The 20,898-nt window shown below is 34.1% G+C and overlaps 1 protein-coding gene across 1 annotated transcript; it reads right to left on the minus strand.

Moving 5' to 3' along the window:
* Positions 1–5: 5 nt before the first annotated feature.
* LOC148271488 (uncharacterized) lies at positions 6–3,463 on the minus strand. The gene is made up of 3 exons (XM_088241341.1): positions 2,678–3,463; positions 228–374; positions 6–176 (listed from the first exon to the last, which is right to left on the minus strand). The coding sequence occupies exons 1-3, from the start codon at positions 3,461–3,463 to the stop codon at positions 6–8; spliced, it is 1,104 nt and encodes a 367-aa protein (XP_088097467.1).
* Between the last annotated feature and the right edge of the window lie 17,435 nt (positions 3,464–20,898).

The raw sequence follows: 20,898 nt of genomic DNA on the forward strand, positions 1-20,898 counted from the left end.
AACACCTATTTGATCCCTCTCCTTGTTGCCTCGTTCTGTAGTTCGGGATCGTGAGCTAGTTCCTTCATGGCGGCCGCCATCTCTTTGTCTGCGCCTCTGAAGTTCGTCCCGTTGTCCGAGTAGAGCGTTGTCGGATGTCCTCTGCAGGCCGCCATCCTTCTGAGGGCCTGCACCGTCTAGTCAGTACTCAACGACGGTGTAATCTCAATATGCACGGCCCTTGTAACCATGCACGTAAACAGGGCCCCGTATCGTTTCTCCCGGCGTCTTCCGATAGTTACGTATACGGGCCCGAACATGTCCACTCCACAGTGGGTAAAAGGCCTTACGTGATGATCGAGTCGGCCGGCAGGCAGCTGTCCCATGAGCGGAGGCTGCGGGCGGGCCTTTTGTATTCGACAGTAGCGGCACTCGTATATAATTTTCCTTATATTTGTCCGTAATCGTGTTATAAAGAACTGTTGTCTGAGTTCGCTGAGTGTCCGCTCTGTACTTTCGTGTTGCCGCGACTCGTGATAATGCCTTATCAATAGGCGCGTATAGGCGTGCGCTCCGTCCAGTATGACGGGCGCCTTCAGTTGCTCGCTCACCGCCTTCCATAATTCGCGTCCCCATCCTGAGGACGCTATCTTTATCGAGGTAGGGAGTGAGGCCCAGCAGGCGGCTGTTTTGCGGGAGGCACTCCCTCCGTCTAATTGCGGCTATCTCGGCGTGGTAACTGTCTGTCTGGCTTATGGAGTAATTAACAATATCCAAACTACGGAAAATGAGGTCTGTAAACTTTTGTCCATGTTAGATGCTAACGGGGGTGCTGGTAGTGATGGAGTGCCTCCATATTTTATTGTAAAATGCGCGAAATCACTATGTTCCCCTTTAAATATAATATTTAATATTTCTCTCAAGCAGGGATATTTCCCTCTCAAATGGAAAGAGGCTCATATTTTACCTATTCATAAAAAAGGTTCTAAAATTAAAATTATCAACTACAGGGGTATTCCCATTCTTAATACGTTTAGTAAGGTATTCGAAAAAATTGTTTATAAAAGCATTTATCCCATTATTGTTAAAGGAATTCCTCCACATCAGCACGGTTTTCTCAAAGGCAAATCAACCGCGTCTAACTTAATTGAGTTTACGAACTTTGTACTTCGTTGTATGGATAAATGTGAACAGGTGGATGTGGTCTACACTGATTTTGAAAAGGCATTCGATCGTGTGGATCATATCATCCTTCTGAGAAAAATTCTTAACCTTGGAATACGAGGTGACGTATATCGATGGATATCATCCTACGTAAGCAACAGGAGCCAAGCTGTCGTACTCGGAGGTTTTCGATCCAATTTTATAGATATTACATCGGGAGTTCCTCAGGGTTCACACTTGGGTCCTTTGCTCTATAATGCTTACCTTTATGATATATATGCAGTCATCAATAATTCAAATTTCTTGATGTATGCTGACGATAAAAAAATATATTTGAATATTAAAGATACTAGTGACTGCTATAATCTCCAAGACGATCTTCACCGATTAACAGATTACTATGAAAAAAATTTCATAAATGTAAATGTCTCAAAATGTTTACTCATTTCTTTTTCCCGTAGCTCCAAACCTATTTCACATCAATATTTTTTAAGTAATCAAGCTATACAACGAGTTGAAAGTGTTCGTGATCTTGGTGTGATTCTAGATAAAAAAACTTACGTATGAAAACCACATCGAAAATATAGTGAACCGGGCACACAGAAACTTAGGTTTTGTTATCCGCACTTGCCAAGTTTCTAATGATATTGGTAGTATCAAATTAATTTATTTCGCTTACGTTCGTAGTCTCCTTGAATATGCCTCCTCTGTGTGGTCTCCCCAGTATTCCATACACAAGATAAGGCTTGAAAATATTCAGAAAACATTTTTGAGACATCTCAATTGGAGATCCAGATTTACGGACCTTAACTATAAAACTTCTTGTCATAAACATAATATACTTAGTCTTGAGGATCGTCGTTTGTTATTAGATATGGGTATTTTACATGACATTCTTAATGGACGTCTTGATAGTCCTGTTCTGGTTTCTGAGTTGGCCCTTAACGTACCTGGCTACCGCACCCGTCACACGAATCTATCTCTTTTCCATGTACCCACAGTTCGCACCAACTATGCTCAGAACTCTCCTCTGATTCGCTTGACGCGTAATTATAATTTATTTTTCAATAACATAGACATATTTAATTACAGTAAACTCACTTTTAAAACCAAAATTAAAAAACTATTATTTGAAAAAAATTATGTTTCGTTATAAAAAAAAATATATTTATATTTTTACATTATAATTTTAAATTGTTTCTATTCACTCATATCAAATACACACTTACCCTGTCCTTAAACCTACCCTCACACCCATATACAATCACACACATATTCACATACCTACCAAAACCACACTCCACTTTTTTACACACGCATCCTCACACACAAAAAAAAACTCGCACACATGCACTTCTATAAATTATATTTAACTGAACTGGATTTTTATAATTGTATTTATGTGAAAAACTGATTTGGCTTTATTTTATGTTTTTTTTATTATGTTGTGTGTATTTCTTTGTATTGCTGTTGTTTTTCTTAATAAACAAAATAAAATAAAAAATAAAATGAGTATCCACGCCCTCTCTGATGCCTTGAGCTCCGGGGCGATGAGTGTCGCGCTTCCTATATTCTTTTTCCTGCAGCGGTTTATGAAGCGCAACAGCCACGCTGTAGTCCTGATCAGTCTCCACCAGGAGGAAAATCTTCTTTCGTCCGGGAGGGCTGTCATCACGATGGCACTATTCGCACACTTTATTTCACTGCTTGTATCCGGGGTCGCCGTTATTACCTTGAGCGGCGGCCATTCACTTTTATTTTTCTTTATGAAACTCGGCCCACTGAACCACATGCCGGCCGGGGAGATGTCTGGTATCTCGCCGTCCCGCGTCCCGAGATCAGCGGGGTTCTTCTTTCCTGGTACCCACCGCCACTCTTGAGCGTTCGTTAGCTTATCTATTTCCCCTAGGCGGTGTGCTACAAATGGCGTGAAGATACGCGAATCACTCTGGACCCAGCATAGCACCGTAGCAGAATCTGTCCAGTAGTAGGTATCGCGTATATTACTTCCCCATTCTTTCTTAATTGTGGCCGCCAGTCGCGCGGCCATGAACGCGGCTTGTAATTCCAGGCGTGGAATTGATAGCGCGCGTAGTGGGCTAACTCGGCACTTGCTAGCCATGAACGTCGCATTCCTTCCGGCGGCGTTCTTCTCCACGATGTAGGCTACGGCGCAGCTCGCTTGTTCCGAGGCATCGGAAAATACGTGTAGCTCTACTGGCTGGCCCTTGGCGCTCGATACGCGCCGCGGTATAGCGCACTCGGTATTGCGTAATATGTCTACCCAAGTGCGCCATTTCTCTGCGTGTTTTTTATTCATTTGTTCGTCCCACTCTATGTGGGAGCGCCACACATCTTGTAGCAGTATTCGCGGGCGTATTGTCAAACACCCTACGAAACCGAGTGGATCGAAAATGCTCATAACTTCACTTAACATCTGCCGTTTTGTAGGCCTCTCTGTTGGAACCTCCCGTGACACTTTAAATTTAAATTGAAACTCGTCTGTCACCGGGTCCCATTTGATGCCGAGGACCCTCTCTGTCACGGAGGTTCCGCTAATTATTTCGCGTGCGCTTTTCCCTCTCAGACTTGAGGGAATCGCTTCCATTACGGAGGGATCATTACTCGCCCAATTCGCGAGGATGAATCCGCCCCGCCGTAGTAGTTCGCTGACATCGTGGCGCAGTTGTATCGCCTCTGTTGCACTGTCTACGGCATCCATGTAGTCGTCCATGTAGAATTTATTTCGCACAGCATCCCTGGCGGCGGCCATCTCTTGCCCGTGATCTTCTGCGACTTGATTTCTCACGTACTGTGCGCTGCTCGGTGAACACGCCGCGCCGAACGTCATCGACGTCATAATCATTATCTTGTCCGATGAGTAACTGCGGGCACACTTGTCGCATCCTGCCTTCCCCTTCAACCCCGGGCTGTAGTGGCAGACTCAGCTTCTGTATTGTGTTTGCGCGGAGAGTGAATAAATCTTCCGTAATTCCGCGCACTTTAATTGTGACTTTTCTTGATGCACTATCTGTTACGCACATTCCGCCGGCACCGTTGATTTTTAATCCTTGAGTCTCTCCCGGCGCGCCGATGTCGTTTGCTATTTTCGCGTCAATCAATGTCACGGTTGATCCCTTATCTAGTAACGCGTACGCGTTCACTCGTCCTCGCGGACTACTTAACATGACGGGAATCACTTTTAGGAGGACCGGTTCCTCCCGAGCGTAGGTGCTCGTCACTATATTATTCGTCCGCGAACTACGGCCGAAATCGTAGTTTCTTTCACTTGAACTCGCGGCGCGGGTTTCGTTCGCGGTCGGTCTGTTTCCCCCGGCGCCCGCCGCTGCAGGCGTGTCGCGGCGGGCACTATTATCTGGCGCTCGTATATCGGCGCTAGACCGAGCTTCACTGATATCGGCACTATTTCTGTCGTGTAATGTCTTGTGATGTGTTCGGCGACATCCATCGAGGCCGCAATTTTTTATATTTCTACACTTTATCGCCCGATGAGTGTTCGATAAACACGAAAAACACAAATTCTTTCGCTTCACTATGTACCATCTTTCCGAAATACTACACTCTATGTATTCAAGGGCAGGTGAAGGTCTTTTAGCGTAGTCGGTATCGGTGGAGAGTAGAGCGGGAGATGATTTATACACGAGTAAAAGGTTGACACTGATTTATTTTTGGCGCTGCGTCGTTTTATACATAACAAACCCGTGCGGCCGACATAGGCCGGCCAATGGCAGGCGGGAGTAGCCCGACCAATCCTGTCGCGAGAGAGATAGCGCGCTGTCGCCTGCTCTGTCTATCTCTCTCTCGCCACGTATAAGGCTACCTCCCCCCGCCACCTGCCCGCACTCGGGTGCAGACCGCGCGGTAAGAAACGTAAAGAGAAAATATTATTAATTTAAAACAACCAGGCAATGCAATATATTTATAATTTTCTATAACATCCTAATTCTATAGGCCTTGGTATAACGAAAGCCACCCCCGAAGGTAACAAATTAAAGTCTTTATTAGGGAGGCAGCATTTCATGTTTACATATACCGAGGTTTCTACACTATTTATTCAAGAGGCCCCAGGAAGGGCTGCTGAGTCTATGCGACGTCCGCAAAATTCCTATTAATACATATGAAAAAAATCTGTAAAAGTGAAAACAGTGAAATATGCTTTTAATCTCCGAGAACAGAGCAGTTGTCCTTGAATTTGGCCGTGGTATTCATGGTTTTTTTCAAATCGAATATATTTTTGGTCTGAATAAAAAAAATAATATTTGTTATTGATAGTTGCACAAAAATAATAATCTGTTTTTGGATTATGATATTTATGCAAGTTAAATACTGGTTAGGTACTATGTACCTATCTACTGTTGAAGATTTTCAATTTGAAAAATAATATCAAAATTCGACAGACAAAATAATATTGTTTATAAAACAGACGAAACGCTATTGCGAACTAGTAGTAGTTCTACATTATCTCTGCCATTGCGTTGATTCCTTATTTTAAAAAAAATGTTTCGACGTTTTTTCGTGCTGAATATTTTAATTGCTTGTGGTCTTGTTAGATCTGAGGTTATTCGGCAGTCGCATTCACCTTGCAAATCGCTAAGTTTTACTCCTGCAAATTCCACCCATTGTGATGCTCAGATTGCAGGTGATGGGGTTATGCAACTCATCACCATGAGGCTCCCTTTTTGGAAAATAAACGACGGGAGCTGTTTTCATTTTAAAACTAATTCATCTTACCTGCGCTATATAGTATTTGTACATTTTTTGCACGATGAACAATCGAAGATACGTTGCAATTTTAATCACCGTGGATATGTTACATATACTAACACAAAAACCGGGAAAACTGAGGAGGATGCAGATTTGAAGCTAAAAGATCACAAGGATGTAATTCATATATTGCATTATGAAATAAATATTCCTGGTATAAATGAGGTAGGTAATGTAACATACAGTTTTTCCTTTTTGAAAATGTTTTTTTTTACATCTGAGCATGTTTTTTCAATCTTTGTTTTAATTCTTACCTTTTAATTACTTTATTTCCATTTGTAAATACTAACTGCAAACCATAGAATTAAGAATAGTCCAGAAGGAGAGTAGAATCATATTCGAATACATCGGACTGTGTCCAAAAACGCCCCCACTATGTCGCACTTTCACCGCGCGCATACTCAAAGTCGCCGCGTAATGTTGCCATGTTGCGAAAAATATAACCATAACACAAATGTAATTAATAAAAAATAAAAAAACGATTTGTTAATTTCTCCAAAATTTTATTGTACACGCGAAAACATTGATTGACACAACAGAGTAAATTAGTAAATTGCTTTTTTTTACAAAACACGTAAGAGGTAAAACAGAGCATTTAAAGAATAAAGGATAATTACATGGCAATAAAATGCATATTAATAGTAAAATTAGTAAACGAAAAATCCCACAAAGGCATAACCTGTTCGCGGGTATTCAAGAAATGTTTATGTATTGTTTGCTCCTATAATAAATAGACAAGTATAATATTTTTGGGTAGTAGAAGAAAGAAAAAAAAAATCTGTAAAAGATGAGAAGGTACTTTTTTATTTTATAGTAATACTTAATAAAAAACTCTTCTCTTAAAAACTGCATCAAATTCCACCTAAAGGGAAACGAGATAGATGTAAATAATATTTAAAATATATTTATTTAACAATGTTTGCGTATGTCCAAATGCTTGCACAATGGCTGGATTTCCTCCCTAGGGAGTTGTTCATATTTAAATTTTATTTCAACAGAGAGGGAAAACATTTTTGAGAAGGGAAGAATTTGGAAGTCTAGGCATTTACAGGGCTTATGACCTGTCATTGGCTGGTTTAAGTGCCCACTTTACACACTGTAACTTCACAAAAGTCAACAGATGGAGAGTTGAGGAAATGTGGATGTTCAAACATGGGCAGAATGGTGAATGTTACACATTGTGTAAAGTGGCCACTTAAACCAGTCAATGACAGGTCAGAAGCCCTCTAAATGCCTAGACTTCCATATTCCCTTCTCAAAAATGTTTTCTCTCTCTGTTGAAATAAATTTATATTTATTTTAATTAAACCTACCTTATTTGGAAAAGCTCCTTTGATTAATTTTTTCAAACCAACCTTTTGTGTAATAAAAACATTTCTCCTCAAAATGTATTGAGCAAATTATGCTTCGCTCTGTTGGTTTCCAAAACTCATCTCGCCGTTCTCTTTGTATTATTTTTATCCACTCCGTTTTCCTTCTTTCATCGGCAGGGAAGCTAAAATTCCACTAAATCAATTGAAACCAATATTCTTATTAATAAAAAGTAGCGTAAAAAATTTGACTACCCTGGCAACACTAATAAAATGTCTATTTTGTTTTCTTTGAAAATCTGACAGGTGGAAAAATAAAACAAATTTAGTGTAAAGCGTTTGCTACATACACATGTATTCGGTACTTACACATGAAATGTGATCCCATCCTGTTTCTTTAAGATCCCAGCAGTATTTTTACACTTCAAAACGACACAACACGGCATAGTTGAATTAAAATCGGGAATTGCGTACTGAGCGCATCTACAATGAAACGAATGGGTCAAAACGTAAACCTACTAATTTATGAGTAGTTTAGTTGCCTTCTGTTTGATGTGCGTATGCGGTTTCTGGACTATTCTTAATTCTATGCTACAAACTTTTAAAAAGTTTTTTCTTTAATTTTAATTTTTAAACAACTTCCATTTATGTTTTTTTGTACTGTAATTGATAACCTTACATATAATTATTATATATAATATGGAAACTTTACTGGTCCATTAGAGTTAGGTCTAACTGTGTAAAATATAAAACTGTGTAACCGCACTGTATGTTTCCTGAATAAAAGAAAATAAATATATACAGTATTATAGGCGGTAGCGCGGTATTACTCTGAGCTAGGTCCATATTCTCCACCCATTACACTAAAATATTTCTTTTCAGGTAAAATTCGTTTTCTGCTGCAATCGACGTATATACCATCCGTATTGCGTAGGCAAAGGAGAGTATAGCTGTTTTGAGTTTTTCCAAATTCAGATGTATTATTTAGACCTCAAGGCTCCCAGGATCAGATTTACCAAGACCGCCGCTAAGCCCATTCCCACTGCGGCTAGTAAAGTTACTGGTGTGTCATACGCCAGGCCTAAAGAATTCTCGTGGAGTCGAACCAACGTGTACACGATCATGTTGATAGCAACCGGAATATCAATTGTGACAGCTGTGTACGGCGTGCTTCTCTTGTTGTGTGTGTGTTGTTTTCGACCCTAAAAGAAGGATTAAATTGTTATGTCGAGGTGTGTTAGGGAGGTATCTGGCTCATACCATCATATAATATAACATGGTAAGAATTACATTAGTCTAGTGCGGTGTGTCGTGGCGCGCCACGATGCGGTCCCGTGACACATTGGCCCATTTCACATGTGCAGCGCGTATCCATGCGACATCGCATAGGCCCATTTCACATGTGCAGCGCTTATTCATGCGACATCGCATAGGCCCATTTCACATGTGCAGCGCGTATCCATGCGACATCGCATAGTCAGTAGAATTGTATTTGTGTGTGTGAGAAGGGGATGGGGACTGCGGAACTATTTCATTCCTAAAGTATCGATTCGAATATTTGAATATCGATTCGAAGTTACGGGATCATGTATATATATAAATATACATACAAATTTCATTTGTATGTGTATATATATAAATATACATACAAATTTCATTTGTATTTTCCAAATTATATACCTAACTTCTTTAAAATTTCATAACCTTGATTCATTGAAACACAGAAAAGATATCTTCAATCAGATCCTGCTTTACAAAACTGTAAATAATAAATTTGATTCCCCAGAACTAATTAATCTACTTGCATACCATGTCCCCTCTAGACGCACTAGACTGATATTTTCTATCTTCCTAACATTAATTCTGAAGATGTTTTTTTAATTAACTTAAACTTACTGTCTTTTTTTTTAAAGTTGCTTTTCATCGGTTTTTTGAATCCCTTGAAATATGTAGGTACGTAAATATATTTAACCTTAAAAAAAAATGGTTTGTGCACTTGATCATGTTTTTTTATTCTTTTTTATTTTAACTCTTACTTTTTAATTACTTTAAGTAAGTTTTTTTATTAATGTTAATATTATTTCCATTTATGTAAATACTAACTAGAAACTTTTAACATAACTTTTTTACTTCGATTTTGATTATTTAATTACTTTCATTTATGTTTTTTTTCCCTTACAATATTGTACTTAAAAAATTCAAATAGTTAATTGATAAACTTAGCATGTAATATAATATGTAAACTTCACCGGTCCATTAGAGTTAACTCTAAATTTATGTACTATAAAACCACATTATTAACACATTATAGAATTTATCCAATGGTTTCAATATGTCGGTACAAATATATACATTTATATATAATGTGTACAATTACATTATGAGGATAACTTTTACTGTACAATAATAATATTTATGCTAAGTACCTACTTGTTACAATGTATCAGTATTATTGTACATGTTAGGGAGGGGGACTAAATATATTGTGTGAGGGTGTGTATTTACTAAATATATTGTGTATTTATGTATGGGTGTGCATATATGTGACAATGTGTAGTGAATATAAGTTGACTTTATTGAACAATGATTTTCAAAAAATAATTGTTTTTTTCAAACCTTTATGAGGAAAGCTATCAACCACCTTATCAATCGATTTAAAATTGTTAAGAATGCTCTGGCCTAAAATCTAAATTCAAAAATATGTAAAAATTTCAACAAAGTAATAAAAAACAAAAATATAAATATATATGTAAGTACTCATATACACACTTACGATTACATCATTAAATTATTATTGAGAATAATATTCCGGCACTCTCCAACATACCCGTCAAAACAGCTGTTCCAATACATGAAGGTGCTGGATATGAGACAACTGTACCTAAAAGAAGCACTTACACGCTTTTGGTCGAACAATGAGGAGAGGTCTCAGCAAAATGTCCGTACGAAGTTTTCCCAAAGCATGAATTATGACATACCCAAAACCCGTACGACTTTTGCTCTTTCTTTTGCTTTTGGAGGATCTTTGTGAACACCATATGCTCCAACTAGGTAGCGGACATAGAATGATAATGATGATGATGACTTTTGATAGGTTGACTATCAAACAATTAGTAAAAAGTTAGTGCAAATACCGCTTTTTCGCTATTTCGATAAACTCTATTTGATGTTCAAACGTGTATCTTGAAAAGAATTGGTCCAAAGAAAAAAAAAATAAGAACATTTTTAATAAATTTTATTTTCTCAGACTTTCATATTTTTTATATTAAATCTATAGGGACGTAATTATAAGCAAAAAAACTTAATTTTTTCAAAATTGCGGCATGAGCGGTGGTCGTTTAAGGTCACACACGGTTTTACTAAGGGCATTATTCCCACTGAACCTGTTAAGTTTCAAAATATAATAACTTTTTTTATCAAAAAAATTAAAAAAGTACACACCGAATGACCTTGAACGTCCCATACTTATAATAAATCTTGAAAACCACCCGATGGATCTAAACCCGGTTTTCACTGTCATGTAACACTTGTATTTGTTATATCTTTGAAAAATAAAAATGAGTACGTCATATTCGTTTCTTACCGAAAATTACCGTAAAATACCGCGGTGATTTTACCGCCTTGCATCTCTAATTTATTGCGATACAAGTAAATATCGTTTTTGCTACCATTTATGCTTGCAATATACACATGTATGTTCATAAGGATGAATGACAATATCCGACTAAGACCCTCCATATAATCTTTCAAACTCACAGTGAAAGGGGCAGTGAACGTAATAGAGTTAAATTGAATTGAAATAATATACGAAATTGGAAATTTTAAGAGAACAACTCATTTATCGACAAAAATACCGCATTTTTGTACGAGTAAAACCGATAGGAAGACCCACAGTCTTTAAACAGTTTTGGGTATGTGGAGAAATGTACTCCCGCTCCGGGGAGTTACGCTCTCGGAAATTTCCCCGCGGTACATCATTACTTGCACCTCCAGTACCTTATGAACCATTGGGTGCGAATAGGGGTTTGATGATGATGAATATAATGTCATTGTATTATTTTTAATGTTTGTAAATCTAACACTGTGGATCATCGCAATATATAATTTTGATTTGAGAATAAAAAATATTGTTTTGTGATCCACTGTTTTGTTTACACAACCGAATATATGTATTATGTATGTTTACTTGTTAAAAAACCCTAAAGAGGGAAATGTTTTGTAGCCGAAACTAAATAGTTGTGTGAACACATAAAGTGGTTTACAAAAAAAGTGTTTTTAATTATCTTTTTTTTTGTATAATTGGATTGTTTTGGTAATTTTGTTGATAGTTGATTTTCTGCTTACTAAAGTTGAAAGCGTAAACAAGGACTCTTACACTCGCATAAGTTAATGATTATTGTATGCAATTATTCCTTTATAATGTCAACATAATGATTCAAATAATATATACATTCAAATTAACAATGCACTGGCTATGCACCATTGGGTTCTGATAAGGGTTTGGTGATAATGTATTTAAATTTTACCGAAGTATGTATAAATTTATTTTAATATAAATAAATATCCGTTTTTATAAACGATAAATCGATATTGTTATCGAAGCTAATTGAAACGAATAATGGCGGTACATCACTTTTCCACCAACACATTCGTAAAAACTCTTTGAGATGTTCTTATGAATATTATAAAACCGGTTGATATAATCGAAAAAATTTTATCCGATTTTTAAAAAAAAAATTGGTATTGATTTAAAAACAATATTTTCCGAATAATTAAAACTTAAAACTGCACTAAAAAGTTTTTGGTATTTATTTTATACCCTCTCTAATTTGTATTATAAAATAATGGGTTTTATTGTTCATTTTGTTTAAATATATGTATTTCATTAGTGTTTACATGTAGTTGACGAAAAATAAGTAGTGTATTTTTTTTCTTTCAATGTTTCTGTATTTTATTTTTCATTGTTTGTAAACCAAATAAATAAATAAATGGCAGGCGGGATGGAATTGCTACGAAGACGATATATATTATTCAATAATACGCTAATTAGCAGCGCAGTTCATTTAATTTTCTGTGCAATTGACTTAACGGTTCCTAATTTATCATTTCATTTGTGAATAAAAAGTTGCAGATTTAAGATATATGCGAATATCTATAAACTAAAACACATAAACAAAATTTAAATAATAATGCGTTGTGAATAAAAATACTCATTTAGTCATGTTTCTTACAATTAAAGGAACATTATGAAAATTCCATTAAATGTATTTAAAACGTTTGTTATTTTTTTACTTGTCTAAATCACTCTAAAGCTAACAATATATTTGAATACTGAAAAATAACACAGTGTTTTTTTATTTAGCTAATGAAATAGTAAAACAAATCAATGCCACCTAAGCCAAATTAAAATATATCTATCTTTGCTCTTTTGCTAATAATTTAGGTTTATGCTTGATCAATTTCAAGTATGAAATTCAATTTTAAAAATACATGTTTGGTTTTTTATACAGAAACATAATTTTAGTTTAGTTTCATTAATTTATCATTTTCTGACACTAAATCCCAATTCCATAGAACCAAATTCCTGTGCATTGAAAGCTAAATACAAAACTATTGTGTTTATAAACAAAATTTTAAAAAAAGGTTTGAACATAGGGAACACTGTTTTTTTCTAATCAGTGTGAACTCGAATATGAAACTAGAAATAAAAATGAAGTAAGTCTGCCATTTAGTAAGAAAACAAAGACACAGAAATTGGCGATGCACCGAGCTGGACAGTTTAAGGAAATACCATTATAAATAAGTGAACAAAAATAATCATTCATTTTAATGTAAGTTAATAAAATAAAGCATGTGTAGCAGATAAGTTATATCTTAAAAAGTAATTCTATTCGAGTTGGTCTTAAATAAGTTTTTTTAAATGTCCGTATATTGTTTAGAAATGTTAATAATTAGTATATATTTTTAAAAAAAATATATACAGGTTAATATATTAGGACATTCATATCTTATGTTTGTACTATTTAAAGACTAAATAAAAATAATAAAACCTATAACTTTATCAGACAAGGAAAGCACGAATATAAAAAGTTTTGAAGTGACAGAGACAATGTAGCATAATGTATTTCTATATATTAAAGTAGAGCTACAGACAGTATTACACATGTGAAATTGTTACAATTTTGAAAAAAAATGCCTCCAAAGTATCGAACATTTCAATATATATATATGTAAAAATATTATAATGTTCCTTTAATTGTAAGAAACATGACTAAATGAGTATTTTTATTCACAACGTTTTATTATTTAAATTTTGTTTATGTGTTTTACTTATAGATATTCGCATATATCTTAAATCTGCTATTTTTTATTCACAAATGAAATGATAAATTAGGAACCGTTAAGTCAATTGCACAGAAAATTAAATGAACTGCGCTGCTAATTAGCGTATTATTGAATAATATATATCGTCTTCGTAGCAATTCCATCTCGCCTGACATTTATTTATTTATTTGGTTTACAAACAATGAAAAATAAAATACAGAAACATTGAAAGAAAAAAATACACTACTTATTTTTCGTCAACTACATGTAAACACTAATGAAATACATATATTTAAACAAAATGAACAATATAACCCATTATTTTATAATACAAATTAGAGAGGGTATAAAATAAATATCATAAACTTTTTAGTGCAGTTGTAAGTTTTAATTATTCGGAAAATATTGTTTTTAAATCAATACCAATTTTTTTCAATACAATCGGATAAAAAATATTCGATTATATCAACCGGTTTTATAATATTCATAAGAACATCTTTATGGCCGTTTTCACACCTGCCACGCAAATCCATACTACCCGATATTTTACCGCGCTTATCCTGCAAACGCATACAAAATCTGTTACCTTTTCACACGCGTTGTAAAATGAATACGACCCGGTCTGTCAGACATAAATCTGTTGGGGTGTGCTTAATCGCAAACGATTATTATCAATATTAATAGTTCGAATAACCGAATTAGATTATTCCCGTAATCGACTTTTTATTTATGGATAATGCGTTGTTTTTTCAAAATACTTATGAAGTATGAAGAATGAAAGAAAAAATATTAATTAAAAATATATAAAATAAATATGCCTACTCTTATAATGCTTTATTGTATACACTAACTAAAAAAATACATAAAAACTTATGTATTGTACTCGTAATATTATTATTATTGTAAAAAAATATTTTTCGGTCATTTCTGTTTAGAAAAAGGTGTTTTTTAATTAGGTATTTTTTCTATTTTTTGTTATTATTATTACCTTTTTTTTAATAAAAGAAATATTCCTTCACACAGGTTTTATCAAGGGGACCATTGAGAAAGAATGGTGTATTTCTATAAAATAATTCAATAAATATAATAATAATAACGCGTAAATCAGGGAATTTTCATGTACCTAAGTTTTGCTCAACGAAGTTCGGAAAAAGGTTTCTGGAAAGTATTGACCATTCCGAATTTTAAATAAATATTAAAACACGAAAAATCGAATAGCCAATTCAAAAGTGTCGTAATTAAAAAATATTACTTAAATCTTTTTGATAGTGATAGTTATTAATGTTATTTATATAGATGGTGTAAAGTACTATGCTTTATGTTTCTTTTTGTTTTCTTACAATTTCGGATGTATTCACTATGTATGATATTATGTATTGTCACAAAAATGTCTCATTTTTATTTACGGTCCCAAATGAGGTTTTTTTAAATTCCTAGGAGTATAATATCTTAGATATGTATTATATATTTCATAAATAAAATAAAAACAAATATAAATGTATATATATATTGAAATATTCGATACTTTTGAGGCATTTTTTTCAAAACTGTAATAATTTCATATATGTAATACTGTCTGTAGCTCTGATTTAATATAAAGAAATACATTATGCTACATTGCCTCTGTCTCTTCAAAACTTTACATTTTTATATTCGTGCTTTTCTTGTCTGATAAAGTTATAGGTTTGAATATTTTTTAGTTTTTTTTTTATTTTTGTTTTGTCCTTAAATAGTACAAACACAATACATGAATGTGCTAATATATTAACCTATATATAATTATTAGTCGGCCTCGTGGTGTAATGATAAGCGCATTTGTCTCCCATGCAAGAGGTCTCGGGTTCGATTCCCGACATGGTTGATGAGAAATATTTATTTAAAAAGGTGTTTTCCCACCAGAATATTTCATAGTGCCTGGACTGGTACCTGAAGCGTAAGACTGATCATCTTACCTTCATGTAACAAAAAATGATCAAGATACGCTGCGATTTGTGTACCACTGCAGTAATCTAAGCACCATTAGGTACGGAAGGGGAATGACGACGACGAATAGTTATTAAAATATATAATAATTATTAACATTTCACTAATTAAAAAAATTCTTTAAGACCAACTCGAATGCAATAACTTTTTAAGAGCTAACTTATCTGCTACACACATGTTTTATCAACTAACATTCAAATGAAATGATTTTTTTTTGTTCTCTTATTTCTAATGGTCTTTCCTTAAACTCTTATTTCTGATGGTCCACCTCGGTGAACCAACGAGTTCTGTGTCTTTGTTTTCTTACTAAATGGCAGACTTACTTCATTTTTATTTCTAGTTTCATATCCGAGTTCACACTGATTAGAAAAAATCTTGTTCCCTATGTTCAAAAGATTTTTTGTTCATTTTGTTTATAAACACAATTGTTTGGTATTTTGCTTTCAATACACAGGAATTTGGCTCTATGGAGTTGAGATTTGGTCTCAAAAATTGATCAATTAATTTAACTAAACTAAAATTATTTTTCTGTGTTGAAAACCTAACATGTTTTTTAAAATTGAATTTCATATATTGAAATTGATAAGGCAGAAACCCAAAATTTAGGCAAAAGAGCAAAGATAGATATTTTTTATTTGGCTAGGTTGGCATTGATTTTTTTTACTATTTCGTTAGCTTAATAGAAAAAAAACTGTATTATTTTTAAGTATTCAATATATTGTTAGCTATAGAGTGATTTAGACAAGTAAAAAAATACCGAACGTATTAAATATTTTTGATGAATTTTCATAATGTTCCTTTTATTGTAAGAAACATGACTAAATAAGTATTTTTATACACAACGTATTATTATTTAAATTTTGTTTATATGTTTTAATTCGTATATATCTTAAATCTGCTAGTTTTTATTCACAAATGAAATGATAAATTAGGAACCGTTAAGTCAAACGCACAGAAATGTAAATAAACCACGCTGCTAATTAGCGTATTATTAAATAATATCTGTCGTCTTCATAGAGATCCCATCCCGCCTGACATTAATGTATTTATTTGCTTTACAAACAATGAAAAATAATATACAGAAACATTAAAATAAAAAAATGCACTACTTATTTTTCATCAATTACGTGCAAACACTTTTAATAATATTTTACTTAAACTTAAAATACATATATAAACAAAATGAACAATATAACCCACTTATTTATAATATAAATTAGAAAGGGTATAAATAAATAATATGCACTTATTAGTGCAGTTTTTAGTTTTCATGTAAGTTATTTATTATTCGGAAAATATTGCTCTTAAATAAATACCTTTTTTTTTAAAACTGATATAAAATATTCGATTATAATAACAGGTTTAAAAATATTCATAAGAACATCGCAAAGAGTTTTTACGAATGTGTTAGTGAAAAAGTAATGTACCGCCATTATTCGTTTAAATAAGTTTCGATAATAATATCGATTTATCGTTTATAAAAACGAATACTTCTTTATATTAAAGTAAATTTATATATACATCGGTAAAATTTATATTGAAATACATTATCACCAAACCCTTATCAGAACCTAATGGTGCATAGGCCAGTGCATTGTTAATTTGAATGTATATATGATTTAAATCATTATATAGACATAATAAAGTAATAATTGCATACAATAAACATTAACGTATGCGAGTGTATAAGTCCTTGTTTACACCTTCAACTTTAGTAAGCAGAAAATTAACTATCAACGAAATTACCAAAACAATCAAATTATACAAAAAAAAAAAGATTTTTTTTTTGTACAATTTGACTGTCTAGTTTCGGCTACAAAATGTTTCCCTCTTTAGGGTTATTTAACAAGTTAACATACATAATACATATATTATATATTCGGTTGTGTAAGCAAATACAGTGGATTACAAAACAGTATTTTTTATTCTCAAATAAAAATTATATATTACGATGATCCACAATATTAGATTTACAAACATCTAAAATAATACAATGACATTATGTTCATCACCATCAAACTCTTATTCGCACCCAATGGTGCATAAGGTACTGGATGTGCAAGTAATGATGTACCGCGGGAAAATTCCCGAAAGCGTAATTCCCCGGAGCAGGAGTACATTCCTCCACATACCCGAAACCGTTTTAAAGACTGTGGGTCTTCCTATCGGTTTTACTCATTCAAAAAAAACAATATTTTGGTCAATAAATGAGTAGATCTTTTGAAATTTCTAATTTCGTATATTATTTCAATTCAATTTAACTTTATTACGTTCACTGCCCCTTTCACTGTGAGTTTGAAAGATTATATGGAGGGTCTTAGTCGGATATTGTCATTCATCCTTATGAACATACATGTGTATATTGCAAGCATAAATGGTAGCAAAAACGATATTTACTTGTATCGCAATAAATTCGAGATGCAAGGCGGTAAAATCTCCGCGGTATTTTACGGTAATTTTCGGTAAGAAATGAATATGACGTACTAATTTTTATTTTTCGAAGATGCAACAAATACAAGTAGCTTTGTTTTAGGACACGTTACATGACAGTGAAAACCAGGTTTAGATCCATCGGGTGGTTTTCAAGATTTATTATAAGTATGGGACGTTCAAGGTCATTCGGTGTGTACTTTTTTAATTTTTTCGACAAAAAAAGTTATCATATTTTGAAACTTAACAGGATCGGTGGACATAATGCCCTTAGCCCTCCCGTGCCTAAGGGGGGTATCTGGGGTCCCCCAGGTAGCATATTTGTTCAATACCTTTTTTGTTAATCATCATATTGATTTCATTTTATGCATAACTCTACTCCATTATGTTACAAATGTATCGAAGATATTAAAATATTTTTCCGCGGAACTCTTTTAATAATAATTCACATTTGTCTTTTTTTCCCCCCCGCGCAAACAGCATGCATCACAATGGGCTATTATCATGGATTTTTTTTATTAGCTTTTAAATTAATCTAAAAAATCACACGCCGATCGGTATTATTCTTTTTGAAATCTGTTAAGAAATAAGGGAGATATAAAGGATTAAATTCTAGTAATTTGAATGGTGCCAAAAACAAACAGCTCGTGACGTCATCAAGTATGACGTCTTCGAATGTTTTGTGACGTCATCGGATTTCTTTTTCATCAATGTCTATGGATTTTATAGAGTATTGTAGATAGCTTCTTTTTTCTATGCGTCGTATGTTTACATTTGCGGCGTCTTGTCAATTATTAGACGCTACGAGTTTTGATTTATCATTTTTAAGATGTATTATCGATGCGTTGTGCCTAAATGCAGAAATACATCAGAAGATATGCCGAAAAAACTATTTTTTCGCTTACCCAAGAACCCAGTAATGGCAGAGAAGTGGTGTCGGGCGATTAAAAGCATCAAAATATATTCAGCCAAAACCAATGTTTATTTCTGTGAGGACCATTTTAATGTAAGTATTATAACACGAATTCATTGAGTATACCGTTTTATATGTACAATGAATAGAAATATTAGACTTTCAGTAACAATTTTATAGAAACTATGCGTTCAGAGCATATTAATAATATACAAATTAATGTCAAAACCTGAAATTCAAATTTCACATTTTAATTTTCTCAGTGTGAGGATTAATTTCCAATTTCGTGGCTCACAAATCATGGTACACTATGTGTATGACTTAGATCCATGGGCAATGAATTTTTTTATAAAATATTACATTTATTTTATAGATAAAAGAAGATATACAAAACTATCTTAAATTTACTTTAATGGGAGGCCGTCCATTTTTGAAGAATCACGCGATTCCACATATTTTTAGTGGCGAAAATGAAGAGCCACTTTCATCATTTGTGGGATGTGCACAAGGGTCCGTTGACGCCTCCACACGTGATACCTATTCAACGCAATGGCAGCCACACCCCAGTACTCCTGAGCCTCTACCTTCCACGTCCTACTCTGTGCCTCGAGTGTTCTCCATGTCGCCCCCGCATCGCACTTTTACTCCCGAGACTTTGCCCTGTACGAGTTCATCGTATTCTGTACAGCACGTATTAGTGTCACCGTTACCGTGTACCGAGGTGCCTCGCGTGTTCTCTGTGTCCCCACCAGCTCGCACCGTTACACCTGCGCCTTTACCCTGTGCGAGTACATCATATTCTATGTCAGTGTCACCACGTACCAATATATCTGTGCCTTTAAGCCAGCATAATAAAGGAATTCAAGTTGGTTTGCAAAAAATGCCTACAGTTAGAAGCAAATCGACTTCAATTCGTCTAGAGTACAAGACAATTGCTTGCTCACCTATAAAAAAAATTACTAAAATTAAATTTTGTAAAGAAGATTCTACATCAGTCTCTGCTGTGTCTGATGAAGAAAATGAGTCTGACAAAGAAAACATTTCAGATATGTCCATGAAATCTAGTTTAGGTTCTGAAGATCAAATTAACTTGACTTCATGTAACATGAGAGAGGGAAATGTTTTAATTTTAAAACAAAATCCTAAATTATGTTTAGGATTACCTAAAAATATGTATCACCTCATAGAATATATAACTTCTAAAGTAAATTGTGACGCTTAAGCTATTATGATTACTCTAAAAAAAATTAAACTTGGCGAGTCTTATGCTATTCTTGCTCTTCAATTTGGGATGTCCATAAGTACAATACGTCGGATATTCACAACAACTGTGAAAATTCTAGCTCCTTGCTTAAAAGAAATGATTTGTTGGCCATCTGCTGAGAAAATTAGGTACAAATTACCTATTTCATTTATATCAAGATATTCGAAAGTGCAATCAATTATTGATTGCTTTGAAATACAAATTCATAAGCCGTCAGATCCTACAAATCAAGCTTTAACTTGGTCCGAGTATAAACATACAAATACTCTTAAATACCTTTTATCTTGCACTCCTGACGGATTAATAAATTTTTTGTCTTGCGGATATGGTGGACGTGCAACGGACACTGACATAGTTGAAAATAGTGGATATATTAGTCATTTGCAACCAGGTACTCACATAATGGGTGACAGAGGATTTAAAAACATATCCAAACTTCTGGAAAGCAAGCAGTGCCAGCTCGTGCGGCCGCCCAGCGTATCTGCAGGAGTTCAGTGTACACCCCAGGAAGTGCAGCGAGCCAAGCAAATAGCTGCATTACGGATCCACGTTGAGCGTGTTATAAGTAGAATCAGAGAATTCGCAATGACACAAATGTACGCAGGTGTCCATTATAATCACATTTTTTTAATGGATGAAATTGTAATAATTGTGTGTGGACTAGTGAATTTGCAAGGAGTTTTAATAAATGAATAAATCTGCAAACATTGTATGTAAACGTAATATTACCTATTTGAAAAATAATA

This window comes from Micrasema longulum, unplaced genomic scaffold, assembly GCF_059751315.1.
Source record: "Micrasema longulum isolate JH-2025_06_02 unplaced genomic scaffold, ASM5975131v1 h1tg002840l, whole genome shotgun sequence".
NCBI lineage: Eukaryota > Metazoa > Arthropoda > Insecta > Trichoptera > Brachycentridae > Micrasema > Micrasema longulum.

Coding starts and splice junctions, on each gene's coding strand:
- LOC148271488 (XM_088241341.1), bottom strand. CDS start 3,463: ATGAATAAAAAACACGCAGAGAAATGGCGCACTTGGGTAGACATATTA. Junction 375..2,677: donor TCATCGCCCCGGAGCTCAAG/GCATCAGAGAGG, acceptor GCCCGCCCGCAG/CCTCCGCTCATGGGACAGCT. Junction 177..227: donor GGGCCCTGTTTACGTGCATG/GTTACAAGGGCC, acceptor AGTACTGACTAG/ACGGTGCAGGCCCTCAGAAG.